This window comes from Gobio gobio (genome assembly GCF_949357685.1).
Source record: "Gobio gobio genome assembly, chromosome: 10".
Classification (NCBI taxonomy): Eukaryota; Metazoa; Chordata; class Actinopteri; order Cypriniformes; family Gobionidae; genus Gobio; species Gobio gobio.
The window spans coordinates 46,222,564-46,249,652 of NC_137116.1; the positions used below are offsets into that span (position 1 = coordinate 46,222,564).

At 39.7% G+C, this 27,089-nt stretch overlaps 2 protein-coding genes across 4 annotated transcripts in view; one reads left to right on the forward strand and one right to left on the reverse strand.

Moving 5' to 3' along the window:
* Positions 1 to 5,901, forward strand: part of prkcz (protein kinase C, zeta) — a 185,946-nt gene extending 180,045 nt beyond the window's left edge. For 2 of the 3 annotated variants that reach the window (XM_079826712.1, XM_079826714.1), the window contains one exon: positions 1,868 to 4,241. In XM_079826712.1, the coding sequence (XP_079682838.1) occupies positions 1,868 to 1,955 (88 nt within the window). In that variant the 3' untranslated portion in view covers positions 1,956 to 4,241. Of the gene's footprint in view, positions 1 to 1,867 lie in introns of all 3 variants that reach the window. The other variant, XM_079826713.1, reaches the window with a different exon arrangement.
* Positions 5,902 to 9,701: 3,800 nt separating this feature from the next.
* LOC307132854 (uncharacterized protein) lies at positions 9,702 to 19,367 on the reverse strand. The gene is made up of 4 exons (XM_079827430.1): positions 19,132 to 19,367; positions 18,881 to 19,013; positions 14,438 to 16,137; positions 9,702 to 9,943 (listed from the first exon to the last, which is right to left on the reverse strand). The coding sequence occupies exons 1-4, from the start codon at positions 19,260 to 19,262 to the stop codon at positions 9,871 to 9,873; spliced, it is 2,037 nt and encodes a 678-aa protein (XP_079683556.1). The 5' UTR covers positions 19,263 to 19,367; the 3' UTR covers positions 9,702 to 9,870.
* Between the last annotated feature and the right edge of the window lie 7,722 nt (positions 19,368 to 27,089).

Below are 27,089 nucleotides of genomic sequence, written 5' to 3' on the forward strand. Positions count from 1 at the left end.
TCCTTGCTACAACCTATTACAGGAAAACACATCGATGAAATATAAATCAGACTTACAGGTTGTGGCCCGTAAACAGCTTCTGTTTGTAAATCCAGCTTTCAGGACAAGCCGTTGTGCATATCCTGTATTGAACTCACGAAGTTTGTGGAAGTTTGTGTTGTCCTCCGTGAAATGTGCAGCGCGCGTCGTGCATCCACGCACCGGCAGTGTTTTTTTCACGCAGCTGACGTTGTGCAAATCCGGCATTGAAATCGCGAATGGTAAATGGTAAATGGACTGCATTTATATAGCGCTTTTAACAGACCTACGGCCATCCAAAGCGCTTTACATTTTTTGCCTCACATTCACCCATTCACACACTCATTCACACACCGACAGCGGTGTCAGCCATGCAAGGCGCCATCCAGCTCGTCGGGAGCAGCTGGGGTTCGGTGTCTTGCTCATGGACACCTCGGCACTTGGTCAGGTGGAACCGGGGATCGAACCACCAACCTTCCGGTTTGTAGACAATCTACATGAACCACTGAGCCACTGCCGCCCCAAAAAACTGCCGCGAAGACGGTGGATGTTTTCCTCTGTTAGATGTGCTGCAGGAGCCCTGCGCGCGCCTGTTCCCCGCTGACTCAAACACACGTGCATATAACATGCTGTGTGTTAAACGCTCTGCAACGCACCCCCGTCCCAAGGAAGGCTGAACAGAGCAAGTACCCCAGACCTGCAATTCGGATGAATATAACAGCGTTTCCTCTGCATCGCGGCAACAACACTCCAGCCTAACTATACCACAACAGCGCCGCGATACAAAATGGCCTCACCCCCCCTTATTTAATCTTCTCGGAGGAGGGGTTTATGTAAATATTGGGCCTGGTGATGTCAGCAAGCCCTGGAGGAATGTCTGTAGTCGCCTACTGGCCGTTTGCTGTAGTTCTTAGAAACTGATTTCTTTAAAAGCAAATATCTCCCTTTGCTTTAAACTTTGAACGTTGTAACTTTGCAGATGTTGTTTATGCTCAAGCAGCAACATTACACGCTAGCTAAAGTTAGAATAGTGAAATCGTGGTTTACCACCCCTTTAATATGTTCTTTATAAGTACTGACAGCCGTTAATAGTGAGAATTTGACCCTAAACTAAATTGTTGCCAGATTTTTTAAAAATCTTTTTGAAGAAGTCTCTTATGCTCACCAAGGTTGCATTTGTTTGATCAAAAATACAGTAAATATTGTAATATTGTGAACTGTTTTCTATATTAATGTTTTAAAATGTAATTGATTTCTGTGATTTTAAGTAGCCATTACTCCAGTCTTCAGTTTCACATACTTCTTGCACAATTCTTCAGAAATTATTATAATATGCTCAAGAAATATTTATTATCAATGTTCAAATCAGTTGTGCTACTTAATATTTTTGTGGAAACATTAATAAATTTTTCCAGGATTCTTTAATCATTTTTTCCCAGGATTCTTTAATGATTTTCTTTGCAGCTCAATCAATTGTTAAACAAAAAGAAATGTTAAAAATCACAGTTGTATTTAATCGCACTGTAAACAGAAGGTCAAATTGGGCACATATTCAAAATACTCTTCTCGACAATGTTTAAACCTCGCATTATTGCCTCCTTAGGGTGAATCACTGCTGTATTCCTCATTTGTAAGTCCCTTTGGATAAAATGGTCTGCTAAATGAATAAATGTACATGTATAAGACGTGATGCCAGCAACTAGTCCTTCCCTGCAATGCTTGTTAGCACTTATCGGTAATTTTACTTTAGCCTTCAATTTTGTAAAATATTTCCCACATTCTTTGCTTTAAGCCACATGTACGGTTGAATTGTAGCTCGTTCAATAATAATGTTGGTTTCTCTCCTCAGGGACGTGATAAAGAGAATAGACCAGTCTGAGTTTGAGGGATTTGAGTACATTAATCCTCTGCTGCTCTCCACTGAAGAAACCGTATGAGGGAAGAACAATACGGCCGATGTTTCTCTGCCTGCGGCTCCATGAGACTACTACAGCTGAGTTTAGCTCAGACTACGTGTTCACAGAGAGGAACTATTCCTTCAGACTGCGTTAAAGACAAAAAGCAACACTGAGACTTCAAGTTATTTTAGGATTACACTGGAAGAAGAAACGACTGGAGGAACTTCAGAAAACAAACTCGGAACTATTCCCCAAATTTCAGCTGTTGATTGTCTTCCTGCTTCCCGGCATCCTCTTTCCTTTGGACACCCATGTTTGTGTGAGTGTGCACTGTTGCCTGGGACTTAAGTTAGCTCCATCGATGTGTGCCTGCGTCCTTCAGAGACTTCATTTCCCATCAACCCTAGCTAAATATGACAGTTCGAACTTAACGTGCACTTTTTATTTTGTTAGACTTTTTCGTTCTATTTTTTTTTTTTAATTCTCTTAAATCTTGTATGAGGTGCGTCCTCAAGCAAAACAAGAATGTATGTTTAAAAGTAAATGTTGTATTATAGTGTAGGTAGCCAATCGAAGAATTTATGATGCCTTCTATGATGCAAAGTGGCACATTTTAAATCATGACCATGATGGTTTCCTAAACAGTGGGTAGCTGTGCTTCAAACCACAAGCTTTTAACCACCCATGTTGATTTTACAGAGTAAATGGGAGAGAAAATGTGTTTTTTTGAAGAAGTGCCTCAAAGATCCAAAATTCACCATGCTCCAAACTGCTCTGAACTCCATGTTAGATCGGAGTTGATTTTTCCAATGCACCATCCAATGAGAGATGTGAGCTGCAGGTGTTTTTATTTTTTATTGTTTTGTTTTTTACTTACATAAACACTGATACATATGTTGAAACCAAGACACGAAGGTCTTGGAATAATCACAAAGCCCAAATACATCAGACATGGCAGTAATATTACCAACCTAGGCTCAATGGAAAAAACCGACGAAAAAACATACCTATATGTACATTTCACTACAGTTTCCAGCTGAAATGAACACTAGTGGCTGTAAAACAACTTTCAAATTATGATCACAGTGGCAGGTTATTGATTAATAAAGACTTATTTTCTAGCAGTTCCTTGCACAATACTATGTTATGACCTGAAAACACTTTTACCATAGTGCATGATTTGTAAACGAATACATTTTGATGCTTGCATCACATAATCAGCTCCATATGGCTGATTGGTACAGCATTGCATATGCGATGTGTAGTGCTTGGGTACGAGTCCTGTGAAACACAAGTCACAATAAAAGAGTTTAAAGGCATGTGGAAGCAAGCTGTAGAAAAACACACAATGTTCTCTCACCATTCCTGATTGCTAACACGCACTCACAGCGGTTGCCGTGGTCTGCTGCTGCTGCTCTCCGTATGTTTTTCCGTCTCCGGGCGTGTTCATATGTAAATTGCACAAGTTGATTTTGTTCATTAGATTGAAAGATCTGAAAAAGCATATACAAACTTGCCCACAGAAGAAATCAGGATAGAAGTGGTTGAAAGCCGAAAGTGACGGATTAAAACACCAGGTTTAAACGGGTACGCGTCTCCCTCGTCTACTTGTGATCTGATCAAATAAAACTCATCTTAATACCAGATGTAAACAGGCCTTTGACACTAGCATCACATAAGCCCGGTTTACACCTGGTATTAAGATGCGTTTGGTCGATCGGATCACAAGTGGACGACGCTAAATACAGGTGTAAATAGGTTATAAAACGTTTTGCGCTCGTCCACTTTCGACCACTTCCAGAGGTAGTCAAACACATTGGACCGGATTGCTTTCGTAGAGTAAACGCTCATGTGGTTGAATGTGTTCGAACAGCCGCAAAAGACCGCCAGCTGTCCGCCTACTGACCTAATGCGTAAACATTACGGGAAGCGCGCTAGCCAGACGGATTTAAACTTTGTTGGCTGAAGACCCAGGTTTGGTTTGAAGATGAAAAACACACCAAGCACAATGTCCTCTCCCCATTCCTGATTTCTAACACACACTCACAGCGTTCAGTGTGGTCTTGTGGCTATCAGAGCAGAAATGAAGGTCTAAGAGTGAATGAAATGAAGGCTGAAATGAAGGCTGCTGGTCTCCGTATGTTTTTCCGTTGTCACGCTCATATGTAAATTGTGAGCTTATTTTGTCCGTTAGATCGAAAGACCTGAAACACATACATTTACCCAGCCATAGACCCTCCCCTTGAAGTAATCAGGACAGAAGTGGTTGAAAGTGGACAAAAGTGTAGGCCCATGTGTCTCCCTTGTCTACTTGTGACCTGATAGAAAAAAACTCATCTTAATACCAGGTGTAAACCGGGCGTTTGACGCTTGCATCGCATAATCAGCTCCATATGGCTTTTCTTATGTAGAAAACTTGCTTGCTAGCTCACCTGGCACAGCATTGCTATGCGATGTGTAGTGCTTGGATACGAAGTCACGATAAAAGAGCTCTAGGCCCCTGTCCCGAATGGCACACTTCATATGCACTTACGGACTTACAAGTCGGGTGTCTGTCCGCTAAAGGCCTGGGTATACTTCGATTTTCGCATCCGGACGTGTCTCAAGTGCAGCCGTGTCCCCGCACGGCTTTCAAAGTATACTCAACCGAGGATGAGTTCAACTGTTGTGACTCTTCTTTTTTTTTTTGCGCATGCGCTGTTGTACATGCACCGTCCGCGCAGTCTCAAAAATTCGGCTGCACGCGGACGGGGTGTACACATAGACAGTAAAAGAAATGGACACAGCGACCCCATAGACTTCACAGAGAAAAAGTGAAGTGAAGAAAAAGCCTCAGACTGAGCTTGACGATGTAGAAGTGACGTGAGCAACCTGTCTGACAGTGGCAAGTCTTCTAGTAGTTGTGCAAAGTGAAATCTGAATCGCGTTGTTGAAATATTTTGTCCCGTTGCTTTTGGCTCTCTATGGGCTTCTCCACGTGCTTCTCCCTTAACTTTATCGGACTTTATGCCTTCACGTCCCCCCGATTGCCTCATAGACAGTAAAAGATTGCCTGCGAGCTTCTCCTTGGGTCTATACGGTAATTTCTCAACTGCGCGCCGAGAGTCGCGGGGTTATGACGCAATCGTTAGCCTATTTTTTACAAAAACGACTACTACAGGGCAATAGTGTAAGATACATGGCCATGGAGCCTTTTATACATTGTTGTGTTTCTTTAGAAATAAACAATCGACAAATGGAGTCTTAAAACGCCTCAGATGCAAAGTTATTTGCTGTCAAAGTGACGCCAAAACAGCAGGTGATGGCTTGGTTAGCAATGGCCGCCCCTATGGAAGGTACGCTTTCCGGGTGCTAGATTACCCCCTTGGGTGTACAGCCGTCCGTGAACCCTCCTGATGACGAAAAATTTAGTTGCGTGAATGGTGCGCAGACGGCCGAAGTATACTCACTCCTTAAGTCCATGAGACCGTAAGACGTCTCATTTGTCATTTTAGGTTTTAGAAGGATGGTCGCGAGTGCCCCCTTTGCGCCCCCTCGATGCGCACAGACTTCTTCTCGATAGTCAAACTGGCGTTACGTCGCGAAAGTGCGGACTCGTAGGAAGGCCGCGAGTGCTTAAGGTGCATTTTGGGTCAGGGCCAAAGACATGTCTAACACTAACGGTTTAGTGTATGTGCGATAGGGATGCTCCGATCAGGATTTTTGCAGCCCATACCGAGTACCGATTTCTTGTCATGGTGATCAGCCGATACCGATCCCGAATCCAATGCTTCACTGATTTGTAAGCTCTCTGATCACCGTTAACCTTTTTTCAGATAAAAAAATACTATAGATGTTGCCTTTATTATATTTTTGTTACATTTTTATGGTTATTATGTAATGTAATGTAACTATTGTTTTTACAGAGTACTAAATAATCACAAAAATTATTCATAATACAGTGAAAATATTAATATGCCTTTAAAATGGAATTTCTGCATAACACAAAAAAACAAAACATAATGGAGCCCACAGGGTTTATTTAACCCTCTGGGGTTCTTCGGGTCAAAAATTTGTTTTATAATTTTTTTTCAAAAATCATAGCTTCATCGGAATGGTCCGAAACTTGGTGACTTTATTGGTACTTGGTATGTGAACACCCAAAAAAATTGGGGACAGGATTTGAAAAGTCTAAGAAAACTCACACAACCGTTCGTGGCACGCGTTCAATTGTGTGTGCGTGTGTTTTTGTGTGTATAAGTGTGTGGGTGCGAGTTTTTTTGTCTGTTTTGCACTCTTGATGTTTTAGAGATTCACCCCTTCACTGTTGAGTCCTTTTTCTTTCTGCATCCTGGCTGATTTGTAGATTGTATGCACAAAAAAACTCTGTATTTTCATATTTTTGCCAATTTCCCATTCATTTCCTATGGGGGTAATTTTTGACCCGAAGGTCCTGAGTGTGACTATTGTTTTTTACGACCACTTAGACTTTTCAAATCCTGACCCCAATTTTTTTGGGTGTTCATATAGTCACCAAGTTTCGGACCATTCCGATGAAGCTACAATTAAAAAAATAATAATAATAAAACACAAGATCCACTACAGTGGTAAAAATGTGTTATTGCGTGATAAAAATGCTCAATGTGTCCACCGGATGGCACCGATCTCATTTAAAAAAATTGCTTTCATGAGGCCTAGGCTTGACTCTATAATGAAATACAGCTTTAATAAAAATAAAAAAAGCATAAATATTAATTATAAATCATAAAATTATCTCAAAACACCAAAAAAGAAAAGAAAAAATATATTTCATTGATTTTACTCAAATCTTTTTTATCTTAATCCCGCCCTCCGGGTCATTTTTGACCCGAAGGTCCTGAGTGTGACCCATAAATGAAGAACCCCAGAGGGTTAAACATTGTCCAATATTAAAATGTTGAGGACAAAATAAACATTTAATCTCCTAAAATGGAGAAGTCGGATGTAACTTAAACGTTGTCCAATACAATGCTCCTCCACGCGAGATTTCTTTGGAACATGTACACGGCAAATAGCACATTTTTCATTGTTCCTCGAAACGTCATATAGTAATTCCACACCGGCGATGACATGACTGCGGCGCCAAATCATTTAAGCCCCACATGGGACGACGAGAGCTCAACGGACGCCGCCGGAACCGCGGCACTTTCCAGGACGCTGGTCACCTCTCTCAGAATGAACCCATTCACAACGAAAAGAGAACTCTTCCCGGGGCTCTCGCCAGCTTCTCCAGGTTCGTTTGCGTCTCCGCCACTACGGCGTTCGCCCACCCCTTAGGACCGGCTGACCCATGTTCAATTGCTGTTCACATGGATCCCTTCTCTTCTTCAGCCTTCAAAGCTCTCGTTTGGAATATTTTGCTACTACCCCACGCGTCATGTACGTCCTCATGCGCTGACGTCATCAAATTGCATTCGGTTCATGAGATTGGCCAAGTTTAGTGAGTACCGGTCAATTAAAATATGATTATCGGCCGATACTGATCTCCGGTCGATCGATCGGTGCATCCCTAATGCGCGACGCTATTTTCACAGCCTTTTCGCGCCACTCCCCAGATATTTAATTTCCATACTGCCTCGATACTTAAAACAACCAACATAATAAAACATTACCAAACTCACATTCATCTATTGCTGCAATCATGCAAGAAGCAACATGATATCATTTTGCACAAATGTTGCCACAGGAACAATTTTCCAATGAGCCTATAGGTTTAATATTACAGTAGCATTCTTCACAACCGCACACTACATTACTCAAATGGCTGCTCCTCACTCCGACAAGAGGGTTTTGTGTTGTTGTACTCGTGTGATCTGTCAATAACGTGCTGTTGAGATGTTGTGGAGGGGCGAGAGAACACAAACAAGGGGTTTGTACATCATGTCTCTGGTGTTATGTGGTGGTCAAATTGTGCAACAGTGATGTAAATCTCAGATTACCTCAACGCATGGCGGAACTGTGCCCAGATTCAGCCCCTACAGCACTCGATGTAAAACACAATTAGCACGGAATGCTAATCTTATGTCGTTTTATGACAGGATGTGTTCGGAATAGAATTCTAGCCTACTACTTGTAGTAGATGCTGTATTTTATAGTATGTACAGTACAAATAGTGTGTAAAATGATTATGTCGATAAACATTTAAAGCATTAGTATGCCACATTGTCATAGGATGTTGCATATAAGCAACGTATAATGGCTTTCATAATCTAAACTCGATTTTGTGTACAAATGTGTGTTCGACAAAATAATGAGCCAAAAAAAAAAAATGGAAATGAAGGTCAAGTTGTGCGCATTGCATTCTGGGATACAATATTCTGCGCTGTGTGTGTCTTGGCAAGTGTAGAGGATAGATCATCTGGGTATCCTGTGGATACTGTGCACAGTATACATAGCGCAAAGCTAGTGAGAGTAGCATGTTAGTATGCTATTCCGAACACAGTTTTCCACTAGGGAAACGCAACTAAAGCATCACATCAAAACAGCTAATCACAGGCTTGCTTGACTGATTAATCCTCACAGTGATATGGTGTTATTAAGCAACTAGATATGCGTTCTATCTTCTATCTCCCAAGTTTTGGCTTTTTTAGTTTCCTCTCTTCCTGGAGAGTGAAGACGCCACTCTTAGATGCGAATGCTTTGAAGAAATCAGACCTGTATGAAGAATTGCTGCCATGTTAACAGGATTAATTAGCTGCTTTTGTGTCAGACAGCAGCGAGATTAGCAGACGGGCTAAGAACAAAGAACGGCCCGGGAGATAACAAGCGTGACGAACGCAACGATAACGAGGCGGAGAGCAAAGCCAGATTACCCCACCGTGTTTTCAGCTCTCTAATGAAAAGCTGGTACACAAAATGTTCACTGAACTCCACTCTTTATGAATGATATGGATTGTTTATGACAGGGACTTCAGGTGAATGCAAACTGCCAACGAGTGGCGTTCAAGCGTAGTTTGATGGGGCCATTGCTGGTGTGAATTTTCAGGTTTTTAACATAAAGATGGCCCTACGTGACATCACTTTCATTCCTTACAAACTGTTTGAGAACAGGTACTATGATTACAAAGGACCAAGTAATAATCCATCTTCATCCGACCAACTTAATTTTCCACCAGCTCAAGCTAATGTACAGAATCCACGTGAAACAGTCAGATTTATGATTGTCCTTTGTTTTGTTTATGTTTGAACTGGAACGGGTTTAGCATAACTGTAAATATCTGTAATTTAACCCTTACATTTTTTCACAAAAAGAGATGAATAAATCTGTTTCTGCACCATTATAAGAGATCTCTGAATCCAGTGTCCCGACCGCTAGTCTCAAACTCAGAGCCCAAGACTGCGGTAAAATACAAGCTCCAGTCCCTGAAAACATTTCCTTTATCTGTCAACTCGCCAAATACAAAAGCCGTCGCAAACTGTTTTCTGCTTTTCTTTCTTTCTTCCTTCAGTTCTTTCCTTTTGTTGAGTCCAAAGCAAATGACGCTCTTATCAATGTGCTACAGGGGAATACTTTTATATTTGAAGTGTTTGTTTTATAAATTATTGTAAATGAAAGCTCCAGTACAGTTTCTGTGGGCTGAGGGTGGGAGAGAGAGAGAGAGAAAGAGAGATGTGAACATGTCTTTGGTTTTATGAAGTTAAGTCTTAAGCATCTTAGATAACAACTGTAAATCAGTAAATGTTCATTGTAATGACTTCACATTTCCTGTCTCATGATTTCTGGGTGTGGAAAAAAAAGAAAAGAGAAAGAAAAAACAACACTGGTCTGTGAGAGAACACTGTCTTTATTGCATAATGCATATTTTTCCAATCATATTTTATTAGAAATACTTAACAGGTCCTCTGGTTACAGTAATCAAAATGTTAAAGTAATATTTTGCAAGCATAAGCCACAAAGGAAAACACAGGTATCCAAAATAATAGAATTTCATTATCATCACCAAATAATATCGTCATGCATCTCTGATAAACATTGTGCAAGATGACTATCACATTCCATTTGGGTAAACCTGAAAAAACAGAGAGAAGTTTTTAATAATAGTGAGCAGTACAAAAAAGCACACACACACACACACACACACACACACACATTAGATCCAATACATAAAGAGAAATCAACGCCGGTTCCAGTAATAAGTGGTTTGTGAACCAAAGCACGACTAAAGCAAGACCGATTCTCTCTTGCGCAATGAGCAGTTTTGGATACAAAATGAGATTTTTGAGTCATGATAAGTTATTGATCCCTCGCTGTCTTTCAAAAGCAATTTGGGAATAATGTATGTTGATGTAAGTTTTTGGACTGTAGAGAAAAGCTATTTACAATGATCCCATGATATCACTCAAAAAAACATTTATCTGGAAACACAATTTACAATTCTCAGATTTTCTCTTGGTAATTCTCAACATGCCTTTGCTGAAAGCATCTGTCAGAATGTGTGCACCTTTTCCTAGGATTGAAGAAACTCATTTTGGTAACACTTTACAATAAGGTCCCATTGGTTGATGTTAGTTCATGCATTAACCACGGTTCGTACAGGCACTGCAAAATGAAATTCCACGACTTTTTAGGTTTTCAAGGACTACAATCAGAGATCTCGCTTATCAAAACAATATCTTTATTGTGTTTCAAATAAACAAGATAAATAAAAATGTACTAAAAAAACTAAATGGTACAAATAAAGTGGAGCACATCCAAAGTATGCAATGTAGGGATGCACAATATATCTTGCCACCACATCGGTATCGAATGTCACCCAAAAATGAAAATTAGCCCATGATTTACTCACCCTCAAGTCATCCGAGGTATATATGACATTCTTCTTTCAGACGAATAAAATCAGAGTTATATTAAAAAAGTCCTGGCTCTTCTAAGCGTTATAATGGCAGTGAATTGGGTCATTTTTGAAGTCTATAAAAGTGCATCTATCCATCATAAAACTGCTCCACACAGCTCTGGGGAGTTAATAAAGGCCTTCTGAAGCAAAGTGGCACGTTTGTGTAAGAAAAATATCCATATTTAAAACTTTACAGACTAAAATAACTAACTTCCGGCAGTCAGCGGTACAGAAGTCGACTTAAAGACGAAACAGTAATCCCTGAGGCGATGTATAGGAGCATCGCAAGCTTTGACGCCTCTTTGCGGATAGTGCTGGGCAACAAACTCAAGCCCCTCTTCTCTTATATCGAAATCCTCCACCATTTCCCTTTAAAAATTCTCGTTTTAGACTCATAATTCATGACCGGTGTTTTGTTTTGCTCTATCCTCTGCGCTTCTGCGTTCATCAATACGCATGCGTCAAGGGTCAAGGCTTACTCTTTCACCGTAACTTTTACTCTTTCACTTGCGTATCGCTGACCGCCGGAAGCTAGTTATTTTAGTCTATAAAGTTTTAAATATGGATATTTTTCTTACACAAACACATCGATTCGCTTCAGAAGGCCTTTATTAACACCCAGAGCCGTGTGGAGCACGTTATTTGACGGACAAATGCATTTTTTATGGACTTCAAAAACAGAGCAACTATGACTGCTATAATAACGCTTGGATTAGCCTGGACTTTTGTAATATAACTCCGATTTTATTAGTCTGAAAGAAGAATGCCATATACACCTAGGATGACTTGAGGGTGAGTAAATCATGGGCTAATTTTCATTTTTGGGTGAACTATCCCTTTAAGGAGAAAAGAGAGACTGATGAATTTGCAAATGGTTTGTCTTAAAGCATATTAAAAACACCACAAACAACATTAAACACTTGATTTTCACCACAGGATTTTCTTTAACAAACCATGGCACCTTATTGTAAAGAGTTACCCTTATTTTTTACTTAAAGGGATAGTTCACCCCATTGACTTCCATAGTATTTCTTTATTCCTCAGAATATTTTCTTTTGTGTTCAGCAGAAGAAAGAAACTCATACAGGTTTGGAACAACTTGAGGGTGAGTAAATGATGACCGAATTTTCATTTTTGGTTGAACTATCCCTTTAATGCTAATGAATGGTTGGTGGCTTTTTTTATTTTGTAGTAGCAGACACAGAACACTAGAAGTGAATACATCCATTTATAGCAGTTTACTGAAGTGTGCACACACAAAAATAAACCACAGAGGTAAATATTTAGTTATAGTATGCTGCCGGCTAACAAGCACATAATAACTACGAGGTCGCCAGGTCTCAAATTTGACATTCCAATGACCCCCCCCAAAAAAAACCGACACTCATTTCCACTCGCATCCATTTGTTTGTGTTCCCTTTCCCTTCAAGACTCCTTCCTTTCCTCTCTAATCCCTTTTCCAACCCAGGCGGCTTGATGCTTCTCAGCAGCAAACCTCAAAACCATTCTGTGAATCTACTCGTGCCAACCCACCAGTTCCCTCGATTCCCTCCATCAAGATTTCCATCTCTTCACCAGTCCTGCCCTCGGCTCGTATCGACGCCCTCGGAAACTCGCTCTCTATATCTCCCTCTTTCTCTGTCTGTCCTTCCCTAGACAAGAGCGTTCATTGTGTCTCTCTCACGGGGCCGTCTGTGTTCTGCTGTGCTCTGCAGTCTGGCCAATGTACACACGGCGGGCAGAGAGCGGGCAGCGGCGCACGCCAGCCCTGCACTCGCAACAAAGTGCTTTCTTGTTCGACGCCGCTCAGCGCTGCCCACCACGCCGAAGGAGCGCCGCTCTCGGACCTCGCAAGAATCTGGTGACTTTTTGACCCGTTCTGATGAATAACTGTCCTTCTTAGAGTTTCTCTTCCTCCACTCTTTAAGTACACTCACAGTCTGCCATGTTTCAATAGTGTTTCCTCTTTCTGAGAAGTGCTCCAAAGTTCACAAGCAGAAAAGTTCATAAACAGCCCTTCTGGAGAGTTGGCATTGATTAAAGATGGCAGCAAGGTGAAAATGACGCCTATAAACTGGTATGCGATTATACAGGCTGTATAACAGTTCCATTGACTGTTTTAATTCAACATCAAGATTTTAGCTTAAAAAGCATGATACTTTTCAACAAGTTTAAATTATAAGTATATGAGTATAAATTAACAGTAAACCTTTACAATAAGGTTTCATTTGTTAACATTAGTTACAAACAAACAATGATTCTACAGCATTTGTCTGATTAATTTCCACATTTACTAATGAGAAGAGAGACCTTGTTCATAAGGTGCAACCAAATTAACATTAGTTTATGTATTATGAATTAACAATGAACAATAACAATACATTTTTTTACTTAAATTTGTAAATTTATAAAATTCTATCTAATCTCTAAGTAGATTTAAAACGTTTTTAATGTAAACAAATTGAACCTGAAATGAGTGTATTTTAAGTCTGCAATGGAAATATTTTTTTTTTTATAAATTAAAGAACAATATTATGTAGTCTTGTGAATAAGAACTCAGCATTCATAATTATAAAATAAAATAAAAATGCTGTTTAAATGGCAAGACATGCCAACTTTCCGTATTTACTCTCAAACTACCCAACTCATTTCAATTAATTATAATATTAAAATAACACATTTTTGTACATCTAAAGACTATTTTATCATAAAGTGCTGGATTATTACCATCTAAAACAATCACTGTACCTCCTCATTATTAAGTCTCTCTCAATTCAATGTTATGTGTTGTGTAACGCTTTGCGTACTTCATACTAGTGCAACAACAATAACAGCTAATAAACGTTGCTATGTTCATCAATCAAAATAAAGAATCAAGTGTTCATAAAGCATCAAATATAATCCCATCTGAACTGGATCCTCTGCTCTACATCTGCAGGGATGACATCACATCCAGGAGCGAGTTACATAACCGTGGCTGTGATATCCATCTCGGAGTGCTCCACCAGCACCCAAGGCGCAAACACTCAAATCCATTCATTTAGGGAAAATAAAATGTCTTTCTCCAACAGATGACTAATTTTATTTTGGCCATTTAAAAAGAGGTGATAGAATGCATGATTCCGTCCACCAACACTTCATCTTACAGCCTTTTGCCAAGGGGTTCATGAGAGCGAGCGTATGTATGTCCTGGCTTAACCTAAAGGGCCAGATTAACATCTCTAATGCCAAAGCTGATCTCAGTCTTCTAGTCTCTGGTGTTCTAGAACATACATCAACTCTACAGATCACATTCCCTGCTTCTTCATTTGTGTTGCTTTTCCGAAAAACACCTGAATTCTCAGAGTTTTGCCTGTTTAATCATCTGAAAATTGAGAACTCGAGTGGAGAACAACAAAGAACTTCAGGTATTGCATTCTGAAATACAAGTGTCAATTCTTCCGTGTGGATTTCCAATTAGACTATTTGCCAAAACCAACCAACAATGATGTTCTCTGGCCAAGCCAAATTGGGGAATGTTGGGATACTGTAGGTTATATGCATGAAACATTTTGGGTTGCTGCTGAAGCAAATGTAAGAACATTACATTGATTGATTGATGCATTGATTTTGTTGTCAACTCAGGTTCTGCATTGCACTTGTAATTATTTATATGAAACATTCACTCACCCTTCAGGAAATGGCAATAGACACATTGGGCAGCACTCCAGTCCTGATCCAGATGTTGCTCCGGATCCTTCTGGACCTGATTTTGTTCCTTGCCCCAATCCAGATTCACATGCTCCTGAATTTCTTCCAAGCCCTGACCGAGATCCTTCAAGTCCTGATTTTGCTCCCTGTCCTACTCCAGGTTTTATTCCCGGTCCTAACCCAGATCCTCTTCCTCCTGAAATTGCCCACTGCCCTGTTCCAGACCCTCCTGCTTCAGATTTTGCTCTCTGCCCTGATCCAGATACTCCTGCTCCTTGTTTTGTACCCATGACTGATACTAATCCTTCTGTTCCAGGTATTGTTCCTGGCCCTGATCCAGATCCTCCTGCACCTGTTTTTGTACCCTTCCCTGCTCCAGATCCTCCTACTCTTGATTCTGCATCCAATCCTGCTCCAGATCCTCCTGCCCTTGATCCTACATACAATCCTGTTCTAGATCCCGCATCCAATCCTGCTCCAGATCCCCCTGCTCTTGATCCTACATCCAATCCTGCTCCAGATCCTCCTACTCTTGATTCTGCATCCAATCCTGCTCCAGATCCTCCTGCCCTTGATCCTACATACAATCCTGTTCTAGATCCCGCATCCAATCCTGCTCCAGATCCTCCTGCTCTTGACCCTACATCCAATCTTGCTCCAGATCCTCTTGCTCTCAATCCTACATCCAATCCTGCTCCAGATCCCCCTGCTCTTGATCCTACATCCAATCCTGCTCTTGATCCTACATTCAATCCTGCTCCAGATCCTCCTGCTCTTGATCCCACATCCAATCCTGCTCCAGATCCCCCTGCTCTTAATCCTGCATCCAATCTTGCTCCAGATCCTCCTGCTCTCGACCCTACATCCAATCCTGATCTAGATCCTCCTGCTCTCGACCCTACATCCAATCCTGATCCAGATCCTCCTGCTCTTGATCCCACATCCAATCCTGATCTAGATCCTCCTGCTCTCGACCCTACATCCAATCCTGATCCAGATCCTCCTGCTCTTGATCCCACATCCAATCCTGCTCCAGATCCTCCTGCTCTTGATCCTGCATCCAATCTTGCTCCAGATCCTCCTGCTCTCGACCCTACATCCAATCCTGATCCAGATCCTCCTGCTCTCGACCCTACATCCAATCCTGATCCAGATCCTCCTGCTCTTGATCCCACATCCAATCCTGCTCCAGATCCTCCTGCTCTTGATCCTGCATCCAATCTTGCTCCAGATCCTCCTGCTCTCGACCCTACATCCAATCCTGATCCAGATCCTCCTGCTCTTGATCCTGCATCCAATCCAGCTCCAGATCCTCTTGTAAGCTCTTGCCTTTCTGAGACTTTCCCCAATTGGCCAAATTTGTCACTATGTTTGTCTGACAATCCACGACCCTCAACGCAATTCACTTTGTCTTTTAGGTGGTGCTGCTGAGCAGTTTGTATGTCACATACTGACACACTCTCCTGATCAGGTGAGGATGTATAATTCTCTTGATCGGTGAGTGCTGGTTGGACAGATTCTCCCATGTTCTTTGCTGCTGGAGGTTGTGAAGGGTTCTTGCAGTCGTTCACTGGTGGTGGGCGAGTGAGAAAAGATGGATCAGGGAGATCTGGAGGGGGATTAGCATCTTGATCTGCACTGCACCACCTCCAATTACTTACTTTCTGTACAGGAGTTTTCTGAGGAAATAGAGGGAAAAAAAATATCACACTTGTGAATTTGACCCTTCCATTAGCTTGGATACCAGCTTTGTTAATAGTTTAGAACAACAGTCAAATCAAGGTATGGTGTCATGATGACATAACAGAGAATCAACTGGAAAAAACTGATGGCAGAAAACTTAAAGGGTTAGTTCACCCAAAAATGAAAATAATGTCATTTATTACTCAGCCCTCACGCCGTTCCACACCTGTAAGACCTCTGTTCATCTTCGGAACACAAATTAAGATATTTTTGTGGAAATCTGAAGGCTCAGTGAGGCTTGCATAGGCATCAATGAAATTTACACTCTCAAGATCCATTAATGTACTAAAAACATATTTAAATCAGTTCATGTGAGTAGTAGTACAGTGGTTCAATATTAATATAATAAAGCGGCGAGAATATTTTTGTGCGCCAAAACAAAAACTAAATAACGACTTGTATAGTGATAACCAATTTCAAAACACTGCTTCATGAAGCTTCGGAGCGTATCGAATCAGCGGTCCGGAGCGCCAAAGTCACGTGATTTCGGTGATTTCAGCAGTTTGACACGCGATCCAAATCATGATTCGACATGCCGATTCGATACGCTCCGAAGCTTCATGAAGCAGTGTTTTGAAATCGATTATCACTATATAAGTCGTTATTTAGTTTTTTTTGGCGCACGAAAAATAATTTTCGTTGCTTTATAATATTAATATTGAACCACTGTACTCACATGAACTGATTTAACTGATTCCACGGGTGTGGAACGGCATAAGGGTGAGTAATAAATTACCTTATTTACATTTTTGGGTGAACTAACCCTTTAACACTTGCTAATTTGCATATTTTTTCCCCCAGAAAATCAACAAATTCCTTAGCCCTTTTTAACATTCCTTAATTTCTAAAGATAAAAAAAAATATACAAAACATTAAAAAGTCTTTGGTCAATGAAAAGAGGTGCTTATTAACCTTCAGAAAATGTTGATCATCAACCTTAGGATATTATGTATTTTATATGAGAAAACTAAATATCTAATAAATAATTTTAGCAAATGTTAAGGCCAATTTATACTTCTGCGTCGAGTGCACGCAGAGGGTACGGCGTACCCTACGCATAGACGCGTTGGATACGCCGTACCCTACGCCGTAGCCTGACGCGCACCTCTCCAAAAATGTAACAACACGTCAATTCTACGCGGACCGCAAGCGCTGTGATTGGTCTGCCAGAACCCTTCCCTCAGGTCAATAAATAAATAAAAAATCTGCGATAGGAGTGTGTGTGTGTGTGTCCAGAAATTGGATGATAGTTCCTTACGTCTGCTATAACACACTATTTTGCAGTCCAGCGATTCTTTATGGTAGTAAATAAATACATAGATCCGCTGAATATAGTTTATTTATTTTCTCACTAAAACCAAAGATGTTAATCAGTAATTGTATATCAAGAACAGGGACACATTAGGGTATATTTCGTGAATGAAGTCTCCGCAACAACAATCGCTTGCTGAGCCACCGCTGCTGAAAACAGCGGCCACGAGCTCCGCATAGTTTCACAAATGCATTCCAGCGCCAGATCGCCTTATTTAACTTTACTAATCAACTAGAGATGCTTAATTTGTATTAGATACAACAACTCAAGCTGCAAGAAAAGCCGCTCTCTCACTGCTGCTGATATTCCGACATGAATGTACAGATTCTACACATCAAGCTGCTTCTTCTTCGGCTGTTGTCTTGATTACACCAACATGCCCGAGGACACTGCCTTCTAGCGTCTGCGTGTGGAATTGCACATTGACGCAGACAACAGCGCAGAAGTATAAATGCTCACGACGGCGTCGGCTACGCGCGTAGCCTACGGCGTACACTCGACGCAGAAGTATAAATGGGCCTTTACAACAAATTAAATACATTTTTAAACAAGATAATATATATATTTTTTTAAACAAATGTTTTTCCTAATTATTATGTTTGGTTAATAAAAATAGTTATTAATTAAAAATGGGTAATACAATCAAATTAATCAATTAAACAGATGACAAAATTCTGATATTGCTGTAGGATTTTAATTGTTTGGGATTTGTCCCTGAAATGTTATTTGTTGTGTGTTTTTAAGTAACGGGACACCAACGTGTACCATATTCATGGAAAATGGCAATGCCATTTATTAAATAAACATGCTGACCAGGAAAGCACACTACAGCCTTGTTGATAATTCTGGAAAGGACAATTCAGTAGTGTTCATCCTCTCATCTCCATGGAAAATAACATCAAGCCTTCTTTTCCCATGTACAGAGGAAAATGTGAGATTTGCGGTCTCAGTTAGAGGGCGGGTCCTGCTTTTAAAGTCACCATGAAATCAAAATGGACAATTCTTTTTTTTTTTTATGGAATATTGCAGCATTTTTTAAATAAATGATTTACCCACGCACATCATCATTTAATTCATGTTCCCTCCTGATCGTATTGTGGTGAAGGGAATGAAGTGTTCGGTGCATTTGCCTCATAATCTGACTGTATGATGTCATCTCTAGACCTTTACAGTGTCCATTTGCATCCAACATCCATTTCAGGACACAGTGCAGGAATTAACACCTCACAAATCTCACAAAAAGTCATACAAGAGTATGAGATTGTATGGCATACATTTTACAACATCTGCCATATTGTATGTTAAACCATTCATTATTCTCCTAGATTGTACAAGCCTTCCTCTTTCATGATAACCTGATGTATTACCGTGGATGAAGGTGGGGGGAGCTGTGGAATAGGTTCCTCCTGATCAGACTGCAGGGCTGGGCAAAGAGCTCGCAAGGTAAGAGCCCAGAGTCTCTCCACATCACTTAATTCAGAACTCTCCCACCATCTCTCCCTGTAGCATTGAATATAAAACAGTACAATATGATACAGAATAATGGTATATTATATTATTATGAAGAGAGCTTCTTTTGCTGAGTATTAAACTCATATCATCAGGGCAGGCTTCCTACCTGCCTGCAGATGTTTTGCCGCAGCTGCTGTCCTGTACTGTGCACAAACTGTCATTTGACTTCTTGAGCCTCGAGTGCTGCTCGGATCTACTCTCTTCAACGGACAATTTCTTCCTCTTCAGTTTAGACATCGTAGACGTTCAGTTGTAAACTCCCTGCATCTCTATCAGACGCACATGACATATCCAAACAATGTGAAAACTACGCGGGAGTTTCTTTGAACTACTTCCGTGTTCGGTCACACATGTATTTTTGTGTTAAAGCTGCGCACGGATTGCGCAGTTTCAATGACATTTCGTTCATAAATATACGGAATCGGATTTGTATTGTTTATTTGATTATAAAACCAAATATGTGCAGTGACTGAACTTAAGTATGGTTATTAAAACGTTCCTATTTAGTTTCATTGTTCGGTTAAAGATCATTAGTATTATTTCTTTATTGGCATGATTGTTTTACAGTATTGTCATATCAACAATACACATACATACGTACATACATACAAAATCAGTGGAATTATCATCATCATAATTATTATTATCGTCATCTGATAACATGTATACCCGAATGCAATGTATGTCAATGTGACATTGCATTCGGGTATACATTTGATGATGAAAATGATGAAGTGTCTGCTAAATGCATACAAATGCAAATGTAAATTATTGTTATGTGTATTGTTGCACTATTGTTTTGTTGATAATATTGTATGTAAAACAGTCATGTCAAAAAAAAGGTATATTTTTCTTCAAAATCAACAGGTAGCCTGTAGAAACTTGAGGGGGTTTTGTTGTTGTTGTTTGGTTGCTCTAAGTCTAAGACACATCCCTCTGTGGAAATAAACCAACCTGTCCCAGATGACTAATGTATGACTAATTGGTCACATAAATTAGTCGTGATGGGATTGTAAGGATACAAATACACAAGCACTATAATTAGAATTGGCTACACCAAAAATAGCAAATAAACAGCTATCCAGTGCTCATGTAGTGACTGAAGAAACCCACACAAGCATTATGAAGGAACACATGGGGGCTGGGGGGATTTCTGGTGGCCACCACCAAAATAAATGATCCATACGAGGTGCCTCAGCTCTGAGCCCTGGAGAGGCTGAGGCAAGGTTTGGAACCATCTCTCTCCCTTGGATGAGAATTCCAGAAGGTTCTAATGCTGACACTGATGGTTCCATAGCCACACAGTGAGAGAGTACAATAGCAGATGAGTTTTGAGTAAGTCTGTTCAGGGATGGAGCCGGGGAGACTGCATCCAGGAAAGAGCGCTTATGTCATTAGGAGTTGTGTGAGGCAATGTTGTGAGCCGTCGCCATGGTTGCCTGATGAAAAATTTAAAAATAGCGGGCGCTACCCGAGTCCTTCCAAAAGCAAGCTTTCTCAATGCACTGTGGAAGAAGTGTGAGATGGCGAGAGGAGAGTAGGAAAGGGAGTGAGGAGATTAAAGAATGGCCAATGTGCAGAAGATGTTAAATTGCTAGCTAGCTTTTGTCGAAATGTTTTATTGCAGAACTTTTACAAATGCCAGGAAGAACCAAAAAGGGTTTTTCACGCAGATGCCATAGATAGAAGAACCATCTTTTGGGTCCCTGAAGAACCGTTTTGTGAAAGATTCTTTAAAGAACCATTCTTTTTTAAACATTTTATAGTCTAAAGCTCTTTGCGCTACAAAGAACCTTTTGTGCAATGGAAAGGTTTTTTGGATATTAAAGGTTCTTCATGGAATCACCCCCCCCCCCCCCAAAGACCCCCTTGAAAATCGAATTTGTAATTTCTTCATACAATGATTTTGTATTGCTGTGGTGCTATTTGCACTCCGTTTTCCACTACTGTGAAATTATTGTATTGATCTGAATAGGCATTCAGGATTATCCTGTGTAATGTCTGAATGCTTCTTCTTCTTGGACTTATCAGACTTCTAGAAATTGTACATATATAAGACTTTATTGAACACACTGGACACATCTCTGTTTTGACATCACATATTCGAGAATGTGAACCTTTGGTGCTTAAAATAGCAGAATATTCATTTTTGGTTGAACTATTCATTTAAAGGGGTAGAGTATATTTTATTTCACTAGTGCCACCAAACAAAATGTCAAAATTAATCATTGTTTTTAAAGTGATAGATCAATCAAAAATAAAAATTCGATCATCTTTTACTCGCTCTCATGTCGTTCCAAACCCATAAAACTTTCTTCAAAACACAAATTAAGATATTTTTAATGAAACATGATACGTTTCTGTCCCTCCATTGAAGTCCAAAACGTAGAAAATCCAAAAAGTCACCGTCAAATGAATCCATATGGTGTAATCCAAGTCTTGTGATGAAATATGATCGCTTAATATCATGAAACACTGAATCCCAAATGTGCGAGTTGAAGTTTATTCAACCAATGAGGTTTGTTCTAGTATGTGACGCAGCACGAGCTTCCATGTTTACCATATGTCATATGCTCTCTGTAGGTTTGGTATAAAAGCCAAAATTAAACCTGTTCATCATATAAAACATTTGTATCTCTTTACAGGACTTGGATTAAACCACTCGATTTCATTTTACATCGCTTTAAGGGTCTAATCTAATGGGTTTGGAACGACATGAGGGTGAGTAAATGACATAATTTTTTAAAGAAACTTTCCCTTTAAACAGGTTTCCTGAACACTCCCCTTTTCTGCCATTGGTCAGCTAAACCGATTGCTCCACTAAACTCATTGGCTGAATCCGAAATCGCCCCCTAAACCCTCATTCACTATTCCCTACGTTAGCCCACTAATATAGTTCACTTGAAGTTCACTCGTTAACGCGGTGCAAAGTGGGATAGAATGAGTGCACCCAATAACGTCCACTATGGTTTCCGACACCACTACAAATGCCCTATTTGAGGGTATAGGGGCCGATTTCGGATTCAGCCCTGGTTTGAGCAATCTTTTGAAAGCGCCACATTATTTACACTTTTTTTTAAAGTTGGCATGAAATGGAAGTCTTTTCTTCCCTATTGTGTTGTATGTTTACATGACACCGTTTTCTACTGAAAATGGAAAACTTTTTATGCGTTTTGGTTGTTCATTTACACGACAACAGTATTTTTAGGGGCCTGGAAACACAAGGTTTTGAAAGTGCAAGGTTTTGAAAACAATGGCTTTATTGTCACCATGTAAACAACAAAAACGTGCATTTGTGAAAACAGTGACATCCTGCGCATTACATGTTCATACATGCGTATTATGAGGGTGTTTCTTGACAAAAGGACATCTTTAACCACTAGCCAGTCATGCATAATACAGCCTTTTTCAGTAATTTTCGCAGATCGGGATTGTTTTGACAAAGTTGTCGTCTGTTTTTAGTGCATCGCTGTTGTGCAAACATACCCTCAAGAAGAAATGTAGGGCGGGACTTGATTTTGTCTGTCGGGAATTGATTGGATGGTTGTGGTTTGCTATAAACCCTTTTCACAGACTGTGATGGCGCGTTTTAACGGTCATCAATATCGTAAATCCTGCAGCGTTTTTTGTATTTTCATTTAAAAAAATATATGTAGGCCTACATTTATAACACTAATACTTTGTATTTTATTACTTTTGCATTAAATTACAATAAAAAAGTTACCGCTGCTGTGAGGGTGTTTAGTAATAGCGTCTATGGGAGTGATGGTAAAAATGAACATATTTCTCTCTTTTCACTGCCGTTATCAATCTCACTCTATTTTTTTTCCCTCTTTTTGAAAGTTGTGAAATCACAACTGTGGCGTTTTTCTTTTGCTATGTGAGCAAATGGGCACACAGAAAAATATTTAATGTATTCTCTCATTCACAGCTATAATATTTAACCCAACTATGACGACTTCCGCTCTGAGAAACCCGGAAATGTGAAAAGTGTCTATTGCTGTGATGTCATGTGAGTGACAGGTTGTCCCGCCCTCTCGCCAGTAAACATCATCAGAGAAGAGATGTTTCTTCTAAAGTTATTTAGATGCAATATTACTTTTTTTTATTTAATTTTTTTTTATCGATAAACAATTTATAACAAAAACTGCCCATTTCAATTTTTGTGGTGACTTGAGGGAAATCAACCTGCAATTGGCTTACCTAAAGTTGCATATTAAAGGGTTAGTTCACCCAAAAATGAAAATTCTGTCATTAATTACTTACCCTCATGTCGTTCGACACCCGTAAGACCTCCGTTCATCTTCGGAACACAAATGAAGATATTTTAGTTGTAATCTGATGGCTCAGAAAGGCCTCCATTGGCACAATGCACTTTACACTCTCAAGACCCTTAAAAGGTACTAAAGACGTTGTTACAAAGTCCATCTCAGTGGTTCTAAAATAACTTTATGAATCGGTGAGAATAGTTTTTGTGCACAAAAAAAACGAAATAACGACTTACATAGTGATGACCGATTTCAAAACAATGCATCATGAAGCTTCGAAGCGTTATGAATCAGCGAGTCGAATCATGATTCGGATCGTGTGTCAAACCGTCAAACTGCTGAAGTCACGAGACTTTGGCGATTCAAACCGCTGAATCGACTCACTGATTCATAACGCTTCGAAGCTTCATGATGCATTGTTTTGAAATCGGTCATCACAATATAAGTCATTATTTGGGTTTTTTTGTGCACAAAAACTATTCTCGCCGATTCATAAAGTTATTGTAGAACCACTGTAGTGAGATGGACTTTGTAACAACGTCTTTAGTACCTTTTAAGGGTCTTGAGAGTGAACCGTGCATTGTGCCAATGGAGGCCTTTCTGAGCCCTCGGATTTCAACTAAAATATCTTCATTTGTGTTCCGAAGATGAACGGAGGTCTTACGGGTGTCGAACGACATGAGGGTAAGAAATTAATCACAGAATTTTCATTTTTGGGTGAACTAACCCTTTAAGCTAAGGTCGTAGGAAGTATTTTGTAGCTTTGACCAAAATTACAGGCATCACCTGTACATCAACAGACACTGTTCACAAAATGAGTCTGACAGAAATCTTCTCAGCCAGTATCTGTTTCCAAACCTCTGCTCCTGCCAAGCTGCCAGTATGTAACCGGAGGAATGGCGTCTCCTCCAGGGAGAGATGTGGGCACGGCCTCTCACCAGAATGATTAAGCTGCAGGTCTGCCCTTTCTCAAAAAGGTCACGGCTCTGACGGGTTTGACTTGTCAGACAGCTGGCACAGGTTGCACTGGCAGTGCTGAGAAAGAGAGACGTATGCCCACCACTAATCCGTGTGTTTACAAAACACCAGCGTGTATCACTGCATTTAATTCTGCTTCTTAAAAGCTGAATAAATGGCAGTAATGCAGCACTTATCTTAGCGTAGTTCTTCTTATCTGAGTCTAGCAGATATATGTTGATCCTGTTTGTTAAGAGGGTGGTGGTGCTTTAGCTTGGGCAGAGAAAACCGGCTGTCAACATCAACCACACGCCAAATCTCTCTTAAAGCGTGCAGTTCATAACCTTTTAATGGCAACCCACCAGATCTAATATAATTATTCGCACCTCTTTGTTCCATTTTTGTCCACCTCTTTCAGAAAAAAAATCAAGTGTGGTGTTGTTTTTTAAGTAAATAGATTAAATAAACGAATTAGCAATTCTGATTCACCGATTCCCACACTGTTACCAGGGCATACAAAACAAACATTCGTAATGCGTCTGCCACTTAAATTGTCACTGCATAAATTTAAATAGCTAATTGACTTTTCTGCAATGTAATTATTGCAGACATGTCATGACGCCTACACAAAAGACAACCAATCCCAATGCGTTTGTGTTTTTCGGGGTCTGGCTTATACAAACCTGTTGTTATAGGCACAAAATGGATTTCTATCTTTGGATCCAGAGGTTTTTTTTATATATTCATATGCTTTTACAGCTGTCTAAATAAAGCGTGTGCTTATCTGACTCGTCTACTTAGTGTTGGTAGCCAACAAAGGAATTTTTTTCAAGGACAGAAACACTGAAACATCTAATGCGATTAGCCTTAATAGGATGAAAAAAGTTTGCTTATTGTTATTCATTTTTTGATTGCACGTCCATTATGATGGATGAGTAATATTTGGCAATTTGAAACGACGAGTTTGGTTCAGCAGTTCATATCCACACAACCCATTTGAATATATTTCCATATATGTGCAAAAATGTGAGAGACAGCAGAGGCCTAATGATCATATTTTGGTCAAACTCGCTGGGCTTTTCCAAAATCCATGACGCACATCCAAATAAAACTTTTGAAAGAAGGAATCTAAGGCACTGTTAAAAAGAATTCCCTTCTCTCATCGCATTATCACGAAGCTGTAAGACCGGAGATCACATATAGACTTTTGTGGAAAAACTAAAGCTATCCGAAGGAAGAACTGCTAGCACATTTAGCTCATACAGATACAAGTGATTTATACACATTATCCAGTTTTAATTGAACCATAGATGTACGAATGTTCTGTTGCTCCATTTTACATTATTTTGCCATTGTAAATGTATATCTGTGCGCTGATATCTTATATTCCAGGACTTTTTGTTTTTTTTCTTTTCACCCCTTCTACAAATGGATTGGTCAATTGAATCAATGCATCAAGGCCATTTGTCCCATTGTATTCCACCTGCAGTAACATCACCTTGGAGCTAGAGGGAGCTACTGCAACAGATTACATTGACCTCTGTTGGACTCAATCTGAAGAGAATTATTAATAAATCACTGGCATATGTACAGTACTGTAGTGTTAGAGGAAATATGAATGAAACGAATCCCATAACCATTAATGACATCCATACATATACTGATTTAAACAGCAAGATATGAAAATATAGCTCACAGAAAGGAAGTGTTGAAGGTCTGTAGCATAAACAAGTGATGTAATGGTGGCACTGAATATCGTTTTATATAATTTACATCCGTTTACAATGTAAACATGATGATTGAGGAGAATGATGATGCAAGGAGATATATTATTTTTGCTTGATGTGCTTGACCTAATTGTTTGATAGGCCTATTAGCGGCGAAATAAATGCATTTGTCATATGTGTATTAGTCATGTAGTGCTTTCCCAGTTTAGTCTGCTGTACTCATCTCAGTCTAGAAGTCTCAGGAAAACCAAAGCTTACAAACTCAGACCGCAGTCATTCTAAATTAGAGCGTCTGTTGCAGACTCCACCCATCAACCCACTGATGCCTGCCTGCAAAAAAAAGCTCTTATTTCCTCCTCTCAGAGGCTTTAATTTACAGTGTTCAGTGTGTACAAATGTACAGTTTTACAAACTATTTGCCTTCATTTAAAAGTGACAACCTGAAGTGATCAATAAAAATGAGCTGAGACTCATTTTTTTCAAATGAAATGCGTACATTTGAAATAACAGAAATGATTGATGGAAACCAAAATGCTCTTATACCATAATGATGAATTATGTATTATTATTCAAGTAAAAAGTGCACAAAGTACACTAACAATAGAACAAATGTGGTATACAAGTAATTTAATAAATAGCCTATAATAGAAAAAATATTTAGAACATTTCAAACATTTAATTATGTACCTCACCCTATTCATTTTTCATTAATTTATCTATTTTACGTGCTGAATGCGCTTTGACAATATTGTAAATGATGACAAATAAAGCTGTCAAATATATTACATAAATAATATTTAATAATTAAATGGGTGTAATTTAATAAGACTACATAATTGATAACTAAATAAAAAATAGGTAATAAATCAATAAAAATAAGATAATAAAAACGTTAAAGTAGGCTATTTACAAATATAAATAGTAGCCTAATATTCATCAATATTTCTATGAAAAAACATATATATAGATATTATAGTAGCCTACGTACAGTCAGTGACTGTCTTTCTACAGCAGTGGGGAGTGAAGGCTGGTTCTTGGAAGAGCCACAGCCTGCGGAGTCAGTCACATTCTTGGCTGGGATTCAATGACTGAGCCAGACACACACAAACACT